The 19125-nt window shown below is 36.3% G+C and overlaps 1 protein-coding gene across 13 annotated transcripts in view; it reads right to left on the bottom strand.

The window, feature by feature from the left end:
- Window positions 1–19125, bottom strand: part of HERC1 (HECT and RLD domain containing E3 ubiquitin protein ligase family member 1) — a 210876-nt gene that overhangs the window by 126521 nt on the left and 65230 nt on the right. For all 13 annotated transcript variants that reach the window (XM_024735254.1, XM_024735265.1, XM_024735262.1 and 10 more), the window contains exons 9-17: window positions 17891–18035; window positions 16151–16322; window positions 14504–14638; window positions 14020–14185; window positions 8460–8585; window positions 7260–7481; window positions 3977–4129; window positions 3719–3851; window positions 2174–2365 (exon numbers count right to left, since the gene is read on the bottom strand). In XM_024735254.1, coding sequence (XP_024591022.1) covers window positions 2174–2365; window positions 3719–3851; window positions 3977–4129; window positions 7260–7481; window positions 8460–8585; window positions 14020–14185; window positions 14504–14638; window positions 16151–16322; window positions 17891–18035 — 1444 coding nt within the window. The remainder of the gene's footprint in view (window positions 1–2173; window positions 2366–3718; window positions 3852–3976; window positions 4130–7259; window positions 7482–8459; window positions 8586–14019; window positions 14186–14503; window positions 14639–16150; window positions 16323–17890; window positions 18036–19125) is intronic.

Here is a 19125-nt window from a genome sequence, read left to right as displayed (position 1 = left end):
ACAGTGAAACAGTACATGGCAGAATTATCTCCCATTGATTCTATTCCTACTTTTCACTATCCAGATCAAATTTCAACCTTAAGAGTGAGTAACTGAGGTAGTTCATCCCTCCAAAATCAAAACAAGAGTTGATCTAGTAAAATGACACTTAGTATTGTTCAATGCTTTTAAGGCCTGAATTCAGATCTGTCCTATACTAAGATCCAGATCCATGCTTTCTTATTGTACATTTGTTTTTAAAAGTTCTTCACTTAAAAAAAAAAAAAACTACAGCTAGCCATAAAGATAAGAAGAGATATCAATGAAATCATAAAAGAAAAACACAAGAAATCATCAAATTCAAAAACTGGGTATTTGAAAACACTAATAAAATGGACAAACCTCGAATAAAAGTAATCCAGAAAATAAAGGTGGCATAAATTTTAAAATTAAAAATACAAAAAGAGGATATAACCACAGATACACTAGAGATTTTTAAAAACTATGTGTGAATATTATGAACTTTGTGTCAATAAATTTGAAAACCAACAAAATGACATTTTCTGAAAAAATATCAATTTCTGAAATGGATTTGAGAAGAAACAAAAAGCTGTAAGAGAACAATAACCACTAAAGAAAGAAAATTAATAGCCAAAAACCTATCTATAAAAAAAACACTAGGGCCAGATACTTTGTTTTTGTTTTTGCAGTACGCGGGCCTCTCACTGTTGTGGCCTTTCCCATTGCGGAGCACAGGCTCTGGACGCGCAGGCTCAGTGGCCATGGCTCATGGGCCCAGCCGCTCCTTGGCATGTGGGATCTTCCCAGACCGGGGCATGAACCCGTGTCCCCTGCATCGGCAGGCGGACTCTCAACCACTGCGCCACCAGGGAAGCCCAGGCCAGATAGTTTTTATAAACTCTTATAAACCTTCAAGAAGAGATAACTCCTAAATTACACAAATTATTTCAGAGAAAAGGGAAATAAAGGAAGATTCCAAACTGATGTTATGAGGTTAGTATAATTGTGGTCGTAAAAATGACATAAGAATAGCATGAAAAAGGAAAATCATGGGAAAAAATCAGTTATGAACAGATGCAAAAATCCAAAATAAAATGACACCTTCCTCGCCTAATACAAATAGAGTAAGTCTTAGCAAATTCTGAGATGCTTTAGAAAAACAAGAGTAAACCTGGAATGGCTCCATATAAAGCCTAATCAATATCCTGATACAATCAATATCAAGATACAGTTGACTTCATCTAAATCCAGTTGTCACAGAACAATGGGATATAAGACGGGCCCTCAAAGTATTCTGTCCAATCCCAATCTCTCCAGGAGAAGGAACCAAGGCTTCAAATAAGTGACTTGCCCAAGATCATACAGCCAAGTTCAAATAGAGCCAATACTAAAATCTAAATCTTTTTATGCCTTAGACCAGGATTCTTTCCATAAAACATGTGACCTCATTTAAACTTGAAAGGTTTTTAAGATTTCAGTAATGAAACTCCTTTGATAGCCTTAGGATAGACAGACTTCAATGGAAAAATACATTGGTGTTTTCTAGACATGATATTTTAAGCTATATTCAATGGAATAAAATCATCAACATTTTATAAATTAAGAGTGAATTCACATATTATGTCTAAAATCAAAATGCTATTTCCTATAAAGTACCTAAAAAGAAAAACACAGAAAGATAGGTTTCCAATTTCCATCTTTTACATTCAGTTATCTACATATCCAACCAAAATACAAAATATTTTACTGTCGAATAGAGATTTAAAACTAAAAACGTTTGCATTTAAGAAATAAAACAAATCAATTCATTGATTGTAAAATGTGTCATTATGCTGTTGACTGATTTATGAAACAATGCCTCCTATCATCCACTGTAAGATGTATCCAAATTAAGCCATGTCAAAATTTGAAGAAAAGCATGTCTTGGAATCAATGAAATATATTTCAAGCCTGATGATCGGATAAAGACTTTATTCGTGACACTTATATATAAGCAACTTTCTTAAATTTTCCCGTCTCAGTTGCCCACTTCACACTATAAGCTCTTAGACAGTAACAACTTTATCTTTTGAGTACATTAAACCACCAAGTGTCAGATATGATTTACCTGATGCATGCAAGAGAAACAACTTTTCTCAAGAGCATTATTTGCTCCTTTATTATCTTTACTTACCATGAAGAGGCCACTGTAACTCTTGGTCTTCTAAAAGAGTGGCCGCTGGCAGGAGTCTATTAAGGCAATCAAGAGGTGGCAACAAGTCGAGGAGGTAACTCAATAAAGGCCGAGCCACCGACACTGGGAGTAACAGTAGGGAGTTAACAATCTGGCAGAGCATACTGCCTGCAGCTGAGACGTATATCACATCTATGAAGGGTAAGAAATTTAACAGGCATCAATTGTTTCAAACAAACTTAAAAAAAAAACTAATAAATACTATTTTTGCCTAGAACTCTTTGTTGAATTATTATATAACTCTCTGGTAGCTAGGGTTGGGTTAGTATTTACTCACTTTCAGAAAGTGTCACCAACAGATACTTTATGGGAAAGCACAAATATCCTTGTGCCAACAAATTCAAAGGATTATAGCTGCTTCCCTTAAAATGCATTATGAATTTCTCATTCACAAATTTATTCTCATTTTCAGATTTACTCAAGAAATATTTATTGAACACATACAACATATCAGGCACTATTATAGGTGAAAGGTGTACAGCTGTGAACAAAGAACTAAAAATTCCTGCCCTCATGGTGCTTACATTCTACTGTAGGAAGTCTTTTATGTTTTTTAAACCAAATTTACTTTTCTTTTTAATTAAAATTACCTCAAAACATCTGGGTTTTCTTATTATCTGTATTGGTTTTTAATCAATTCTGTGTCAATATTTTATTGTATTTGGGGGCAAGAAGACTATTCAGAGATGAGCTCAATTTGAACAAATTAAATTTTAGACGCCTGTGGAACAACAAAATGCAAGTGTCTAGTAAGCAATGGTTTTAGTTTCTCAGTTTATTTATTTGTTCAGTGAGGAAACTTCAGAAAAAAGTTGCTTTTGGACAGGCTTACCAAATTTTACCTATCTTTGGGATAATCAAGAAAAGGCACCTAGTAGGTAACTAGAGAAAGGCTCTTGTGTAAAAAAGGAGTTCTCAGCTAGATGCATATATGGCAGTCAACATACACATGGCGGTTAAAGACAACAGGACCAGATAAGATCATTCTCAGAGAAAAGAGGGTTGAGGGCAAAATTCAGAAGATCCTAAACATTAAAGGGCATGCCCCAAAAAGAGGGGCTTACAGGAACAGACTGAAAAAGAGTGGGCAAAGAGATATGTGTAAATACAGGATTGTGCCTACACAGAAGACCAGAGAAAAGAAAGCATTTCAAGACAGAAAGAGATGGTAAATGCTAAAGAAAGGTAAAGAAATAGATGAAAATCTCACTTTATGCCATTTAATATTAATCTTTTTGAGTATATATCATCTAATTCCTTTAAATTAGACCTCTGTCACACCAATTAGTGTCTTTTAAGATTAATTAGATCAATCACTGTTGCCATCACCCCAAAAGCAAGATCAAAGGGATCTTCGGTAACAAGGGAAATTCAATGTCATTCCTATTCCACTCAGAGGTTTCCGGCCCTCTTAAAGCTTTGGAAAGGCCAAGAACTCTTGCTTTACAACCACTGATTAAATATGAAACCCAGTACCAAACACACCTCTTAATTTTTCTCCAACGCTGCCATTCCAAGGACTTTCTTTGAGCAAATTTGCAGAACGTGAATAAATGTCTGTGGCATGAGGCAACAAGAGCTGAAGATGTTTATGAAGCAATGCCACACTGCTTGAGTTCTGAGGAAAAAAGTTCCTAAATTACTACTTTGGAAGATTCAAGGTAGAAAAATATCATGGCTTACCCAAATATCTGAGTTTCAAGGTCCCTGAGAAAAGACCATAAAAGGCAAAGAATCACATACCTCACTAATGTTATTGATATGGCAAAATGCCAGCAGCTGTTTCTGCAGTGAACATAGTAGTTCATGAAGATGAGCAGGCTGACTGTTCTCTGAAGACGATGTTCCAAGTAGAAATTTATCACTATTCTTTTCTAGCTCCCCAAATGCTTGATCCTAAAATGATACATAAATTAAGATTATATTTGAAGTGTTTGAAAGTGAAATTAATGTCCTACATAAATGATTCTGATTTAAGAAGCCACTGTCTCCTTTCTCCCATTATTAATCTTTAAATCTTTGCTATGCTGTCATTAGCTATAAGGTGGTAAGACTTATCAAGCAATTTCAATTTGTTTTTCCATTAAAAACTTTCACCACAAGAACTTTTGTGGTTTCACCACAAAAACTTTGAAAATGCGGAAAACAAGAAAAAGGAAAACAATACCCAAAGATAACACATTTCAACATTTTAATGCTATTGCTTTCCTGACCTCCTATGTAAAGGTTTTGTTTTCACATATTTGAATTTCTAAGAACACAATTCTTAGAAATTAAATTTATTTCTGACTATAAAAGAAGTAAGTGGCCTAAAGAAACATGACAACTAAATACAATGTATGATCCTGGATTTGGGGGGCAGGGGGAGGGTGCCATAAAGGACATTACTGGGATAACTGTAGAGATTTGAATATGGACTCTGTATTATACAATGGTTCTGTGTCGACGTTAAATTTCCTGAATTCGATAATTGTTCTGTTGTTATGTAAGAGAATGTCCTTATTCTTAAGATATATAAGTGCTTAGGAATAGCCAGTATGACATCTGCAGTTTACTCTCAAATGATGGATGGAAGAATGGAAACAAGGAAAGGCAAATTTGGCTGAAGCGTACAGGAGAGTTCTTTGAAAGTTTCCTGTAATTCTTGTGGGAGTTTTAAGTTATTTAAAGTTAAAAATATTTTTTTAAAACAGAAATAGTGTAACAAATTTAGAAAATACCAAAACTGTATTTTAAAAAATTTTAGGGCTTCCCTGGTGGCGCAGTGGTTGAGAGTCCGCCTGCCAATGCAGGGGACACGGGTTTGTGCCCCAGTCTGGGAGGATCCCACATGCCGCAGAGTGGCTGGGCCCGTGGGCCATGGCCGCTGGGCCTGCGTGTCCGGAGCCTGTGCTCCGCAACCGGAGAGGCCACAACAGTGAGAGGCCCGTGTACCGTTAAAAAAAAAAAAAACTTCAAATCACCATTTAGTCAACCACCGTATCTAATCTTTTTTGTGACTTTTAATTTTTTTCATAATACTGCATATTCTGTTTTTAGTCTTCTCTTTTCTAACAGATCCACAAATATTTTACATGTTTTCATAAGCCATGTGTACATAAAATTTGAGACATAATATTCCACTGAGTATATATATCATAATGTACTTAAACCATTCCTCAACTTTTAGATATTTCAGTTGTTTCCAACTTTTCTTTCTTATAATAATGATGTGATGAACATCTTTATGCATAAAGTATGGTCTTTGTTTATAAATATGCAAGAGAGAGTCACAGAACATTTTAAGGCCCTTCCTATATAAGCACCTTTATAAGCAGCCAAATTAGCACTGCTAGAGACTGAATGAATGTTTGTGTCCCTTCAAAATTCTTATGTTGAACCCAATGTGGTGGTATTTGGAGGTGGGGTCTCTGGGAGGTGATTAAGTCATGAGGGCAGAACCCTCGTGAATGGGATTAGTGACCTTACAAAAGAGACAACAGAGAGTTCCCTTGTATGAGGACACAGCAAGAAGACGGCTGTCTATGAATCAAGAAGCAGGCACCACCAAATCTGCTGCCTCCTTGATCTTGGACTTTCCGTCTCCATAACTGTGAGAAATAAATCTGTGTTGTAGATAAGCTGGCCCACTCTGTGGTATTCTATTACAGCAACCCAAACAGACTAAGACCAGCACCATTATTTTAAAATCTTAGAACATGACAAATTTGGTTAAATTACATCAGAAAGAAACAAAAATTTATGATTTTCAGCCTAAAAGCAGTTAGTATTTTATTTCCATTTCCATATAATATACACATCTACCTCAGCCCTACTGGCATAAAAAAGGCACTACTTTAATACAACTTTGGGAAAAAAATTCAGTTAATACCAAATGGATACACTGTAACATTGTTCCCATTCCATTTGCAGCCAAACATCAGCTCAAATTTACATCCTTAAATCTGAAAGAAAATAATTCTATAGGAACAACTGTCACTGACTTAGTCAACAACCTTTTAAGTTGGGCAGAACAGAACACTAAGACATGTACAGAAGAAAAAGAATATACAGACCTGACCCTGAAGAGTAGGAGACAATATGAAATGATACACAAACTATTCAAAGTTAAGTCACATAGTACACTTTGACTTTAAAAACTGGTAAGAGGTATGCAGTTATAATTACATGGTTAGAAAAGGTTATTTGAGCAAGGCTTCCAAGAACAGTCAAGTGTTAAAGAAGTCATAGATTGGTAGACAAGAAGAGAGAGGAGGAAATAGGTGTGCCACGCATGAGTTCAGATGAGTGTGGTGTGTAAGCCAAATGATGAAGGGTCTGAAAAAGTTCTGATTTAATAAAATGAGGTTATTTAATACAACAAGGTTATTCTAGCAGTAGGATGCTGAGAGAAGACCAGCAACAGTGACAACAGCTATAACACTGCTATTACCATTAGGTCGTGATAGCATGGATTAGAACCCATAAAAATGGAAAGAAAAAAAGTGACGGATCTAAGAAACACCAGGGAGGAAGAACTAAGGGCATCCTAATACAGAGAAGGCTATACTGTCCATTGTCTTCTCTCCTATTGACCAGCTATTTTTAATAATTTAATAAAATAATAATTTTAATTAATTGACCAGCCTATTTTTAAACAATTTAAACCACATTGTTTAATTATAAGATTACATCTGGTAAGGTTAATCCTTTCCTCATTCTTCTTCTCTTGCAAAATGTTGTTGAATATTTTTACCTGTTTATTCTTGTACATTAATATCAGAAAAAAATTGGTAAAAATTCCAAAACAAATCTCTTTGGAACTCTCAACTACAAGTCATTTGGCACCCACAATATTTCAGAAGATCTGACATATCTCTCCCCTTTCAGGGAGTGGAGTTTAGTTTTACTTATTTCATAAGCGTTTAAATGTCAAAATACCTTGACCTGAAGTGATCCCTACCCCCTCCAAAAACAAAACAAAACAAAACCAACCCAAGTTTTATTTATTTATTCTTTTTAACGACAAAAAAAAAGAGCAACTTACCGTATAAAATCCTAAATTTCTTAAAAGAGTCTTCATCAAAATTTCAGCCAGATGGGTGTCTGGATGGCAGCTCTGAGTGCCATAAGGTTGATCCGACAGGCTTCCATAGCCAGTACATACAGAAGAGAGGTCAGCAGCATCGGAGGGTGAGCTATAGCCAAGTAAGGAGGCTACATGGGTATGATCTTGCAAACTTGTTAGGATAATATCCAGTTGCATTCTCTAAAGAAAAATATTTCCATCGATGAAATAGGAACAAATAATAATTAGCTTAAAATGCACTAGAAAAGTAAAAAAAGGATCCCGCAGTGGGGGGGGGGGAATACATACTAATGATGCTAACTAATTCTCTTAATATCCTAATGAACAATAATCTTTTAGGAAGTCTATAATTTTTTAAAAAGCTATCCCACTAATACCTTTTGAGAAATTGCAACTTATAGTGTTTTATTACATCTTTTACTACCTGAAACTCTTAAGCTAAAATGGTACACTCTACATAATGATTTTAGCACTATAAGTAAGAGGAGTAGGCAATGTCAACAGATAAATTACACTATACATTCTTCTACAGAATTACCAACGAAACTATTTATTCTAATGTTTAAAATAAATCACTTGAAATCTAAACTAATACCAAATACTCATTGGAAAGCATCTGTGGCTATTATACTGCCAGATTTTTCCCTCAAATCTATAACTCAACACTTGATTGTTCTACTTGGTTGAACAAAATGTACTTATTTTAACGTACATAAGATAATAAAAATGGAAAGAAGCAGCATACTCATATCATCAAGTACTTTTTCACAACAGTCGTCTTCTTTTACTTTTTATGTAAGCTCTTTCAAAGTTCTGGGCATGGAACCAACAGCAGCACATGCCCTTGATTTCAACTCAGAATACTACAAATAAACTAAAAGATCTCTGGTTTGACAGTGTGAGCAACATTGGAAAAATTAGACATAATTTTAATAATTAGCCCCAAATCATTTAATGAGTTATCACTTGCTTCACTTTCATTAGAAATCTGGGAACACTTCCAGTAAAAAACATTAAATACTAGGATTTACCAGACTCATCAAGTTAAGTATTATTCCCTGAACACATGGCAATCGATTAGCTTTATTGGTTTTTTTTTTTTTTTTTTTTTTTTTGTAATATAGTACTGGTTTACTTAGATGCCATGCAAAGGCTCACCTGTCCTTTAGATAAGCTTTCCCATCTATCAGGTCCTTGGGGTAAAAGAGAATGAAGTAATTCCATACGTTCTCGTAATGGAGGTAACAGCATGGTTGCTCCCACTGACAGAGTTTCAATTACCACCTAATATAAAAAAGAAAAGCAGATTTATTTGGCCTGGTTCTTATCTTTTTAATAGAAAAACATAAAAATAAATCCACTGACTATTAAGAGCAAAGAAGTCTAAAGAAGGTGGATCATGGAAGTCTAAAGAAGGAGGCATATGAATAAAAGAAAGCATGCCAAGTCCTTCTTTAGATGTCTTTAAGAAGACTTAGAAGGACTTCCCTGGTGATCCAGTTGTAAAGAATCTGCCTTACAATGCAAGGGACGTGGTTCGATCCCTGGTTGGGGAGCTAAGATCCCCCATGCTGCAGGGCAACTAAGCCCACGTGCCACAACTACTGAGCTCATGTGCCTCAACTAGAGAGCCTGTGTGCTGCAAACTACAGAGCCTACATGTTCTGGAACCTGCACCCCACAACTACAGAGCCCATGTGCCCTGAAGCCTGCACACCACAACTAGAGAAAAGCCTGTGTGCTGCAACGAGGAGCCCATGTGCCGCAGTGAAAGATCCCGCATGCCTCAAAGAAGATTCTGTGTGCTGCAACTAAGACCCGACACAGACAAAAATAAAATAAATAAATAATAAATCCTTTAAAAAAATTCATGCATAAAAATTTTTTTTAAAAAAGAAGACTTAGAATATACATCTTGGGGATTTCCCTGGTGGTCCAGTGGTTAAGACTTTGCCTTCCAATGCAGGGGGTGCGGGTTTGATCCCTGGTCGGGGAGCTAAGATATCACATGCCTCACGGCCAAAAAACCAAAACATAAAACAGAAGCAATACTGTAACAAATTCAATAAAGACTTAAAAAAAAAGAATACATATTTTGGATTTGCCACTAAATAACTAGTCATTATGCAATAAATATTTAGTGTTGAGTCTATAATGCTGAGCCTGGTAAAGCTGTTTACAAAGTGCTGGGGATGTAGAAATGAACAAGACAGATAAAAGCCCTGCTTTCATAAGCATACAGTCTAGTAGGAAAAAGAGATTCTGAGTAAGTAATTTTACATGTGAAAGGAGTCACATGGACAAAGTAAAAAGAAATGCAAACTTGAGTGAGCACCCATACATAAAGGCAATTAACATGGTCTACGGGTTCATCATGGAGGGTCTCCCTGAGGATTGGGCCTTTAGGTTAAAAATTGAAAAATGAGCAGGCCTTGGCCAAACAAAGGTCCAGGTATCAGGAACAGCATAAAAAATAGCTGTATTATCTTAGGCCCCATAACTTCTCTGGGTCATAGATTCCTTACCACTAAAATAAGGATGCTGAATTAGAAAAAAAGAAACACTCAATGATTAAGAAAAGAGCTCTTATAAATTAAAAATATGACATAAAAACCTCAAAAGGGGGGTTAGAATATTAAATTTCTCATAAAGTAGAGGGGAGAAAAGATGGAAAACAGGAAAGAAAACATAAGAAAATTAAGAGGACTGGGGACTTTCGTGATGGCGCAGTGCTTAAGAATCTGCCTGCCAATGCAGGGGACATGGGTTCAAGCCCTGGTCCGGGAAGATCCCACATGCCGTGGAGCAACTAAGCCCATGCGCCACAACTACTGAAGCCCACACTCTAGAGCCTGAGAGCCACAGCTACTGAAGCCTGGGTGCCTAGAGCCCAGTGCTTCGCAACAAGAGAACCCACCATAATGTGAAGCCCACGCACCGCAACGAAGAGCAGCCCCTGCTCACCGCAACTAGAGAAAGCCCACACGCAGCAACAAAGACCCAACGCAGCCAAAAATAAATTAATTAATTTAAAAAAAATTAGACATTAAAAAAAATCAGACACAGTGGACTGGTCCAGGAGATCTATTATCCCAATAATGAGTTCCAGAGACAGAGAGAAAACACAGAAAATAAGGAGAAAATAACAATACACTTCAAGCTAATTTGTTAACACTGAAGGCTATGAGTTTCCAAATTAAGAGTCTACCCCAATATACACGAAAATGGATAAAATCAGACCCACGTCAGTTCATATCGTTTTAAAATATGAAAACAGAGAGGACAAGTAGAACTTGCTACAGAATCCAGAGAGAAAAAGATTTCCATAAAAGGATCAAAAATTTGAATAGTGTTGATTTTCTGAGTAACAACCTGAAAGCTAGAAGATGACTTCACAATTCTTATGAGAAAATATTTACAATTTAGAATACTATGCCTGAACTATTCATGAAGATATTCAATTCTCAAACTATTTAAGTGTGAGTATATTCTCAAAGAGTATATTTTCTACCTACTCTCTCTCAGAAGTTACTGATGTATGCAGAAATCCAGCAGACACCACCTTAACCAAGTGATCAAGGTCAAAATCTCCAGTAATAAGACACATCAATATCATGAACCACATGATATGATGTACTGAGGGTACATCATTTCTGTGGTATTCTTGCCAAAAGCGCATAACCTCAGTCCAATCATGAAAAATAACAGAGATATTCAATAAAATAACTGACCAGTATCCATAAAGTGTCCAATTAAACGTAATATGGGATCCTGAATAGGATCCTGCAAAAGAACAAGGACATTAGCGAAAAACTGATAAACTTTCTAATAAGGTGTTTAGTTTAATTAATAGTATTAAACCAATGTTGATTTCTTGGTTTTGATAACTGTACTGTAATTATACAAGACATCAGCATTAGGGGAAGCTGGTTGAGACATATGTGAAAACTCTATCACTTATGCAACTTTTCCTTAAGTCTACAACTGCTTCAAAATAAAGTGTCAAAAAAGGAAGAAACACAAAAAAAACAGCAGCAGCACTGATTGCTGCAAACAGATAAATTACCGGAAGTTTCAAGGATAAAGAAAGAGGAACAGAAACAGCCCTGTACACATCCTGAGAGAATCCACCTCCAAAGGATTCTCCTAAGGAGTAGCTACAAAGAACACTCAAGGAATGAATAAACAATTATAAAAATAGTTTTTTTTAAAGTTTACTTCCGTTATTTTAGTCCAATACTTTTCAACCTTTCAAAAATATTGTACTACCAGGGCTTCCCTTGTGGCGCAGTGGTTGAGAGTCCGCCTGCCGATGCTGGGGATCTGGGAGGATCTCACGTGCCGCGGAGCGGCTGGGCCCGTGAGCCATGGCCACTGAGCCTGCGTGTCCGGAGCCTCTGCTCCGCAACAGAAGAGGCCACAACAGTGAGAGGCCCGCGTACCACAAAAAAAAAAAAAAAAAAAAAAAAAATATATACTACCTTGTTCCTGGTAAAATTTAATCCTCAAAGTTCCCATTCACCACCAGGTTAATATTCCTTCTACCTACATCCCAGGGATATGTCCCTCTAGTTGGAAAATCACTGTATCTTTTTTGCTTTTTTTTTTAATTGACACATCATAAAATTTACTTTTTGAAAGCAGAAAATTCAGTGGGTTTTAGTATATTCACAGAGTTGTGCAACCATTACCACTATCTAATTTTAGGACATTTTCATCACCCCAAAAAGAAACCTGTGCCCATTAGCAGTCATTTCCCATCTCTCCCTCCCCCAAAACCCCTGACAGCCAATTAATCTACTTTGTGTCTCTATGGATTTACCTACTCTGCACATTTCATATATATGGAATCATACAGTATGTAACCTTTTGTGTCTGGCTTCTTTCACTTAGCGTAATGTTTACAAGGTTCACTCATGTTGTGGCTTGTACAGCAGTACTTCATTCCCTCTTACGGCTGAATAATATTACATTGTATGGACATACCACATTTTGTTCATCCCTTCACCAGTTGACAGACATTTGTTTGTTTCCACTTTTTGGCTACAATGAATAATACTGTTATGAACATTCATGTATAAGTTTTTGTGTGGACATATGTCTTATATTCTCTTGGCTATAGACCTAGGTGTGGAACTGCTGCAGTACGTGGTAACTCTATGTTTAACTATGTACAGAACTACCTGTTTTCCAAAGTGGCTGTACCATTTTACATTCCCATTAGCAATGCATGAGGGTTCCAATTTCTCTACATTTTCACCAATGCTTGCTATTACCAGTCTTTCTGATTATAGCCATTTAGTGGGCGTGAAGCAGTATCTCACTGTGATTTTAATTTGCATTTCCTTTATGCCCAATGATGAACATTTTTTCACGTGCTTAGTGGCCTTATGTCTATCTTCTTTGGAGATATGTCTACTCAGATTCTTGACTCATTTTCTGATTGGGTTATTTGTCTTTTTTATTGTTGAACTGTAAGGATCCTTTATACATTCCGTAAACTAGAATCTTATGAGACATGTGATTTACAAATATTTCTCCCATTCTGTGAGTTGTATTTTCATTTTCTTGATAATGTCCTTTGAAGCAAAAATGTTTTTAATTTTTTTTTTTTTAAACAAAGACTACTAGCAGCATTGGGAAGTGCTCTTTCAAAGCTGCTAAGTAGGCACAAACTTCTTGTTTCGGATCAATGTCGTGTCTTCCACTTAAGTGTACTCTTCTTTGGTCTTGTTGGTTGTTTCAAGGTTTGTTCCTTGCCTGATCTGAACATGAGCAGCAGTTTCAAGTGCAAATACAGTCTGTTCTGTTACTCTTCATACCCAACAGCTCAGCGCCCCCTCTCCAGCACCACCATAAAAATGTTTTTAATTTTGATGGAGTCGAATTTATCTTTTTTCTTTGGTTGCTTGTGCTTTGGGTATCATATCTAAGAAACCACTGCTTAATCTAAGGTCATAAAAATGACAGATGAGCAAAAATTTAATATATACAAATAACAAAAGGTTATTCAGCCTTAAAAAGGAAGGAAATTCTGACATATGCTACTTACCATGGATAAATGTTGACAACATTATGCTAAGTGAAATAAGCCAGTGACAAAAAGACAGTGTATGATTCCACTTGTACGACATACTTAGAGTATCAATATCATAGAGAAAGAAAGAATGGTTGTTGCTAGGGGCTGAAGGGAGGGGAGAATAGGGAGTTATTATTTAATGGGTACAGAATTTCAATTTTGTATGATGAAACGAGTTATGGAGATAAATGGTGGTAATGGTTGTACAATAGTATAAATGTATTTAATACCACTGAACTACACATTTAAAAATGGTTAAGATGGCAACCTTTATGTAATGTGAATTTTACCACAATAAAAATAAAATAAAATTGGGTCTTTGTGCTCAGAAATTCATCTTGTGGTAGAAAAGACAGACACAGTTGTAAGTAGACAATTACAAAACAGTGTGATGTGATGAGAACATACATGAGAGAAACCAAACCTGGCAGGACAGCAGGGAATGAAAGGTTTCTCAGAGGCGACATGTGACCTTTGTCTTAAAGGACAAGTTCACCAAAAAATTTACTCCCACCAAGAAAACAGGAGTAACGGAAAGAATATCCAATTGAAGTTTTCCAATACATAGTTGAATTTGTGAGCTACAACCTCAGGGAGAGATGTGGCTGAGCTACAGATTTACAAGTCCTATACTCTTACCTCTTGGATTTCATCTGGGACAGTTGAGTCCATCAGCCTGAAGAGTAAATTTCGAAGCGGACCTCCCTGTCTCCCAAGAATGCTGGTAGCTACCCCTCCCGCAAGCGCAAGAGCAAGGTGATTTGAAAGCAGCTTCAGGCACAGCTTGAGGAAATTGTGGTGTTCCCTGAAACCAAATAAACTGCTATGAACTTCTGGAATATAAGAGAGCACATGCCATCTAGTTTGGATAACATTTTTTTCTCTTTAAAATTTTTCTCAAATTATGACTAACAGTAAGTTTAAAAACACGATTCATGACATTATGGATAAATTTTTCTAAAGGTTATTATCAGAAGTACCTAAGTTTAGCTCTCTTTTTAGATTATAAAGAAGTTTCATATAATTGAGGGATAAAGTGAATAACTCAAAATTCAAAATGAGTAATTAATAGATGTGTGTGCCCATGTGCGCACACACACAAATACACATATATATAACATACCTTGATGAAGGGAAAGGGAGCGGGGGAATCTCACTGTTTATTTTATCACAGTATCTCTCAAGAAATGAACGAAGGTGCGAGAAGGTACTCTCTTCAAGATCTACACAATAAGGTCGGTGCCAGGCAACAACTTGTCTAGAAGGAAGCACATGAAAATCATGAAAAATCCTTAACATGAAATTTTCACACATGATCAAAAGCAAAAATTAAACCATTATTAAAGTTGAAAGATGTTAACAAGATATACAGAAGGCCTTTCTGATTATAAAGGTGATAAAACCCTTCATTTTAGCAACTGAGGAAAACCAAGAATTTGCTATCTCTAGAATTCTTCAAGAAGAAAATACATAACCACTACTTATTTTGCAAGGTCTGGCTATTCATTCACCTGACGTCAGAGGGCTGAGCCACATGATCTGCTATAGACCCTTCTGGTTCTTAGGGCCTATAAGATGTATAGTTCATATTAAGAAAAATAGCTGACTCTGTAAAGTGATATACTGAAATCCACTAAAAGAAAACCTCTTGAAAACTCTTGTGAAAATTTTCAAGATCTTGGGAACCAATTTTCTACATATAAGGTGAGAAACTGCAGATTTAATACTAACAGCAAATTATTTATATTCAATTTATTATATTTTCGGTTTTGTTTTGGAGGGTAATTACCTATAAATGTTTTAAATTGGTTAGAATGATATAATAAACCCCATCTGAATCAAAGGTCTAGAATACAAATATAATACATTCTAAGTTATTAATTAGCCCATATACATCTGAAAATAGCTGAAATAACCTCAAATTTCTTAAAATTCAATCTTCAAATATTGGCTAAAAATTACCTACCTGATTATCTAAATAAGATATGGTTATCACATTAGGAAAAAGCTAACTTTCTGCAAAAAGTAACTTCCTTTATTTAAAAGTATGGCCACTGCTTCTTTTCACAAAACAACCAGATAAAGGGCATGGAAGCTAATTAACTGTTAAAAAGCAATAAAGCCTAGTTCTGATTTTGATTATTTTAATTTAACTTCCTCTTGATACGTGACCACAATATTTAAGATCAGTATCTGGAGACAGAGTAGGAATTCAAAATGTTTAAAAGACACTTAAATTAAGACAGTGTCTTAATATACGGTATAACTTCTTGCTTATGAAACATATCTAACTTCAACATTCAAATTGAAAGAAATCTAGATGGCATGTCTATGACAGTAAAAAAAATCAGTACTAGAAATAGAGGGTATTTTATGAACAAAGTACAATTATTTCTGCTTTTATAAGTGTTTCTGCTGTTAATAAAACACAAGAAAATTTTTTTTAAATAAATTTATTTATTTTATTTTTGGCTGCTTTGGGTCTTTGTTGCTGCACGCAGGCTTTCTCTGCACGGGCTTCTCATTGCAGTGGCTTCTCTTGTTGCGGAGCACGGGCTCTAGGCACACGGGCTTCAGTAGCTGTGGCACGTGGGCTCTAGAGCTCAGGCTCAGTAGTTGTGGCACACGGGCTTAGTTGCTCCGTGGCATGTGGGATCTTCCCAGACCAGGGCTCGAACCCGTCTCCCCTGCATTGGCAGGCAGATTCTTAACCACTGCGCCACCAGGGAAGCCCTAAAACACAAGAAATTTTAAACATGAGCACATTTACCTGTCCCTAGGAAGAGCAGTCCATGCCAGACTATGTGATGTTCCAGCGGAGATCTGCTGAATAGCTATGCCATCTAAGCCACTCACTTTCTTTGGTTTAGTAATAGGACCTGTGGAATTTCCTTGCCCACACTGCCCCATTGAGTTATTGCCCCAGGCATAAACTTCATTATCTAAAAACAAAACATAAAGAACAAAAGAAAAGCCAAATTTCAATGTAAAATATTTATGGAAGGTAATATTTAATACTATTTATTTTTTTTTGTAGGTGATACCTGTTTCATTTATTTAAAACCTACAATATGCATTTCAAACACGCCATGTTTTCAGATCCATTAATTTAAAAGAGAATTATCAAATTGTCACAATGTGCTAGGCCTTTAGTTAGAGTCAGAGATATGAAGTGGAACAGGGCATGGTCCATATTCTCCAGGAGCTCACAGATTAGTGTGGAGACAGCCAAGTGCACTAATAATCAGAGTACAGTATGTCCCAGGCTGTTCCAATCAGGCTGGATCCAGGAAAGCTTTTTGTAGGCCATGAGCCCTGAACTGAATTAGTTTTCTTATTCATTCATTTATTCATCCATCCATCTGCTCATCCATCCAACCAATCATTCATTCACTTATTTTTAATAGCAGTAAAATACGCATAACATAAAACACATTTTAATCATTTTTCAGTGCACAATTCAGAGACATTAAATCCATTCACAGTGCTGTGCAAGCATCACTACTATCCATCTCCAGAAACTTCTCATCATCCCAAGCAGAAACCCTGTACCCATTAAGCAGTTATCTCCCCATCCCCGCTTCCTCCCAGTGCCTGTTAACCTCTACTCTGCTCTGTCTCTATGAACTTGCCTACTCTAGATACCTCATATAAGTGGAATCACATATTTGTTCTTTCATTTCACTCAGCGCAATGTCTTCAAGATTCACGCACGTTGTAGCATAGATCAGTATTTCATTCCTTTATAAGGCTGAATAATATTCCACTCTATGGATATACCCCCATTTTATTTATCCATTCGTCTTTTGGTGGAAACTTGAGTTGTTTCCACCCTCTGGTGAATAACACTGCTACGAACATTGGTGTACAATTATCTGTTTGAGCCTCTGTTTTCGGTTCTTTTCGGTATATACCCAAGAGTGGAATTGCCAGATCATATGGTAATTCTATTTGAACTGAACTTGGAAGGCTGAGAATGACTGAGTAGGAGGAAGCAAACAAACTCTGTGGATGAATGACAAGGGAGGTCATGCTTCTGTGAGGTGACCCACCCATCACATAATCTCTCACTCCCCCTCCTCTCAAGGACCGTGCTGTGTGTCCTACCATGACGACAACCACCAAATTTGATTCCTGGTTTACCCAGAAGAGCAACACTATGGTATCCTTTATGATATGCACTCCTTTCCCATCGCCTTCCCCAGTTCCACCCAGCCCAGAACACCCTAGGTCTTTCCATGGGTTGGTAAGTACTCCTCTGCCTACCTCACTGTATTGTTTTGAAAGAACTTGAAAAGGAATAGATACATGTATATGTATAACTGAATCACTTTGCTGTATACCTGAAACTAACACAACATTGCAAATCAACCACAGTCCAATATAAATTAAAAATTTTAAAAATCATAGCCAACTTGGTACGTTAAAAATAGGGAGAAAAAAAGGATGGTATGAACTTGAAAGTGCCTTTAAAACCTAATACTATTTCTTTAAAAACAAATGATCTTACCATGAGAAAGAGCCAAACAATGACTGTCTCCAATAGAAATATCAACTACTCTTGTGGCAGCCAGTTCTTCAATAAGCTTGGGTCTCAGTGCAGTAGCTTCTGAAGAACCACAACCTAGACAAGCACCACAGCCCCAAGCATAGACCTGAAACAAAGAGAAATACACTACACATAATATTCTGAGATGGTAGGTTAACAACTTACGTTGTTTAGAAAGAAATATAATCTATTAAATAAGAGTGTGGTTTGATACTAAATAATAACTTTTTGTTGTTACAGAAGCTTTCAGTTCGAAGTTGAAATCTTTGAATCTATCTTATATAATCATTCAAAGTTGAATCTATCTTATATAATCATTCAAAGCAGAAGTTATTACCCCTCTCATAAAAAAGAAGCATGTGATTTTCAAGGAAGGTTTGTGATTTGCCAGTGGCTGTACATCAAATAAGTGAGCATCTTTTGGCTTCAATTCATGGATTCCTACCGCAAAACTCACAGTGAGAAAGATGTAAAAGAGAAGTTTTAAATTTTAAGACAGCAACCAGCATTGTAACAAATGACTAACGTAATTAAATACAAAATGATAAATAGTTTTGCGTTAGATCTTTTACGTCAAGGCATTCCAGTCTTTCAAAAATAATTAAATAATATAGTAATTTCAGCTTTGCTACTCATCTGCCATGTGAATGTCAGAAACATTTTTATGCCACTGCCTGGCACATAATAGATTCCTACATGTGAAACAATGAGTGATCAGCTCACTTTTTCACTGTCATTGCTGATGGATTTAAGGAGCAAAATTATTGTCAGTCTATCACCATACCTGGACCCTCTCCATCACCAACAAACAAACAGAGGGAAGTCAAAATATGCATGTAGAAAATCGCAAGTTTATAAAAGGATTATACAATTCTAAGTATCCTAAGACTGAGTAACCCTCTTTCAGAAACACCTAACCACCTAACCCTCTCAGATTATTTTCCATCTGGAAATGTTCTCCTTGCCCTCTCTTTTGATCACCTTCTTGCCTTCTTAGTTCATATCACTGGTTCCAGCAAGATCTATTCTCACTTTCCCCCACTATTCATGATTTTTAAAGGTTTAAGCAGTGTTTAGTGCTAAAAGCTTTTTAAAAACCATCTTAATACAAAGAACATGGGGTTAACAGTAAGTTTATCTGGCTCACACACAGTCAGAAAACCTGGCTCCTTCTCAGATACTCAACTTCTTCAAAC

Source organism: Neophocaena asiaeorientalis, unplaced genomic scaffold (assembly GCF_003031525.2).
Source record: "Neophocaena asiaeorientalis asiaeorientalis breed wild unplaced genomic scaffold, Neophocaena_asiaeorientalis_V1.1 scaffold264, whole genome shotgun sequence".
In the NCBI taxonomy this organism is placed as follows: Eukaryota; Metazoa; Chordata; class Mammalia; order Artiodactyla; family Phocoenidae; genus Neophocaena; species Neophocaena asiaeorientalis.
Note: the sequence above shows the minus strand (reverse complement) of the source record. Positions and strands in the feature narration are given on the sequence as shown.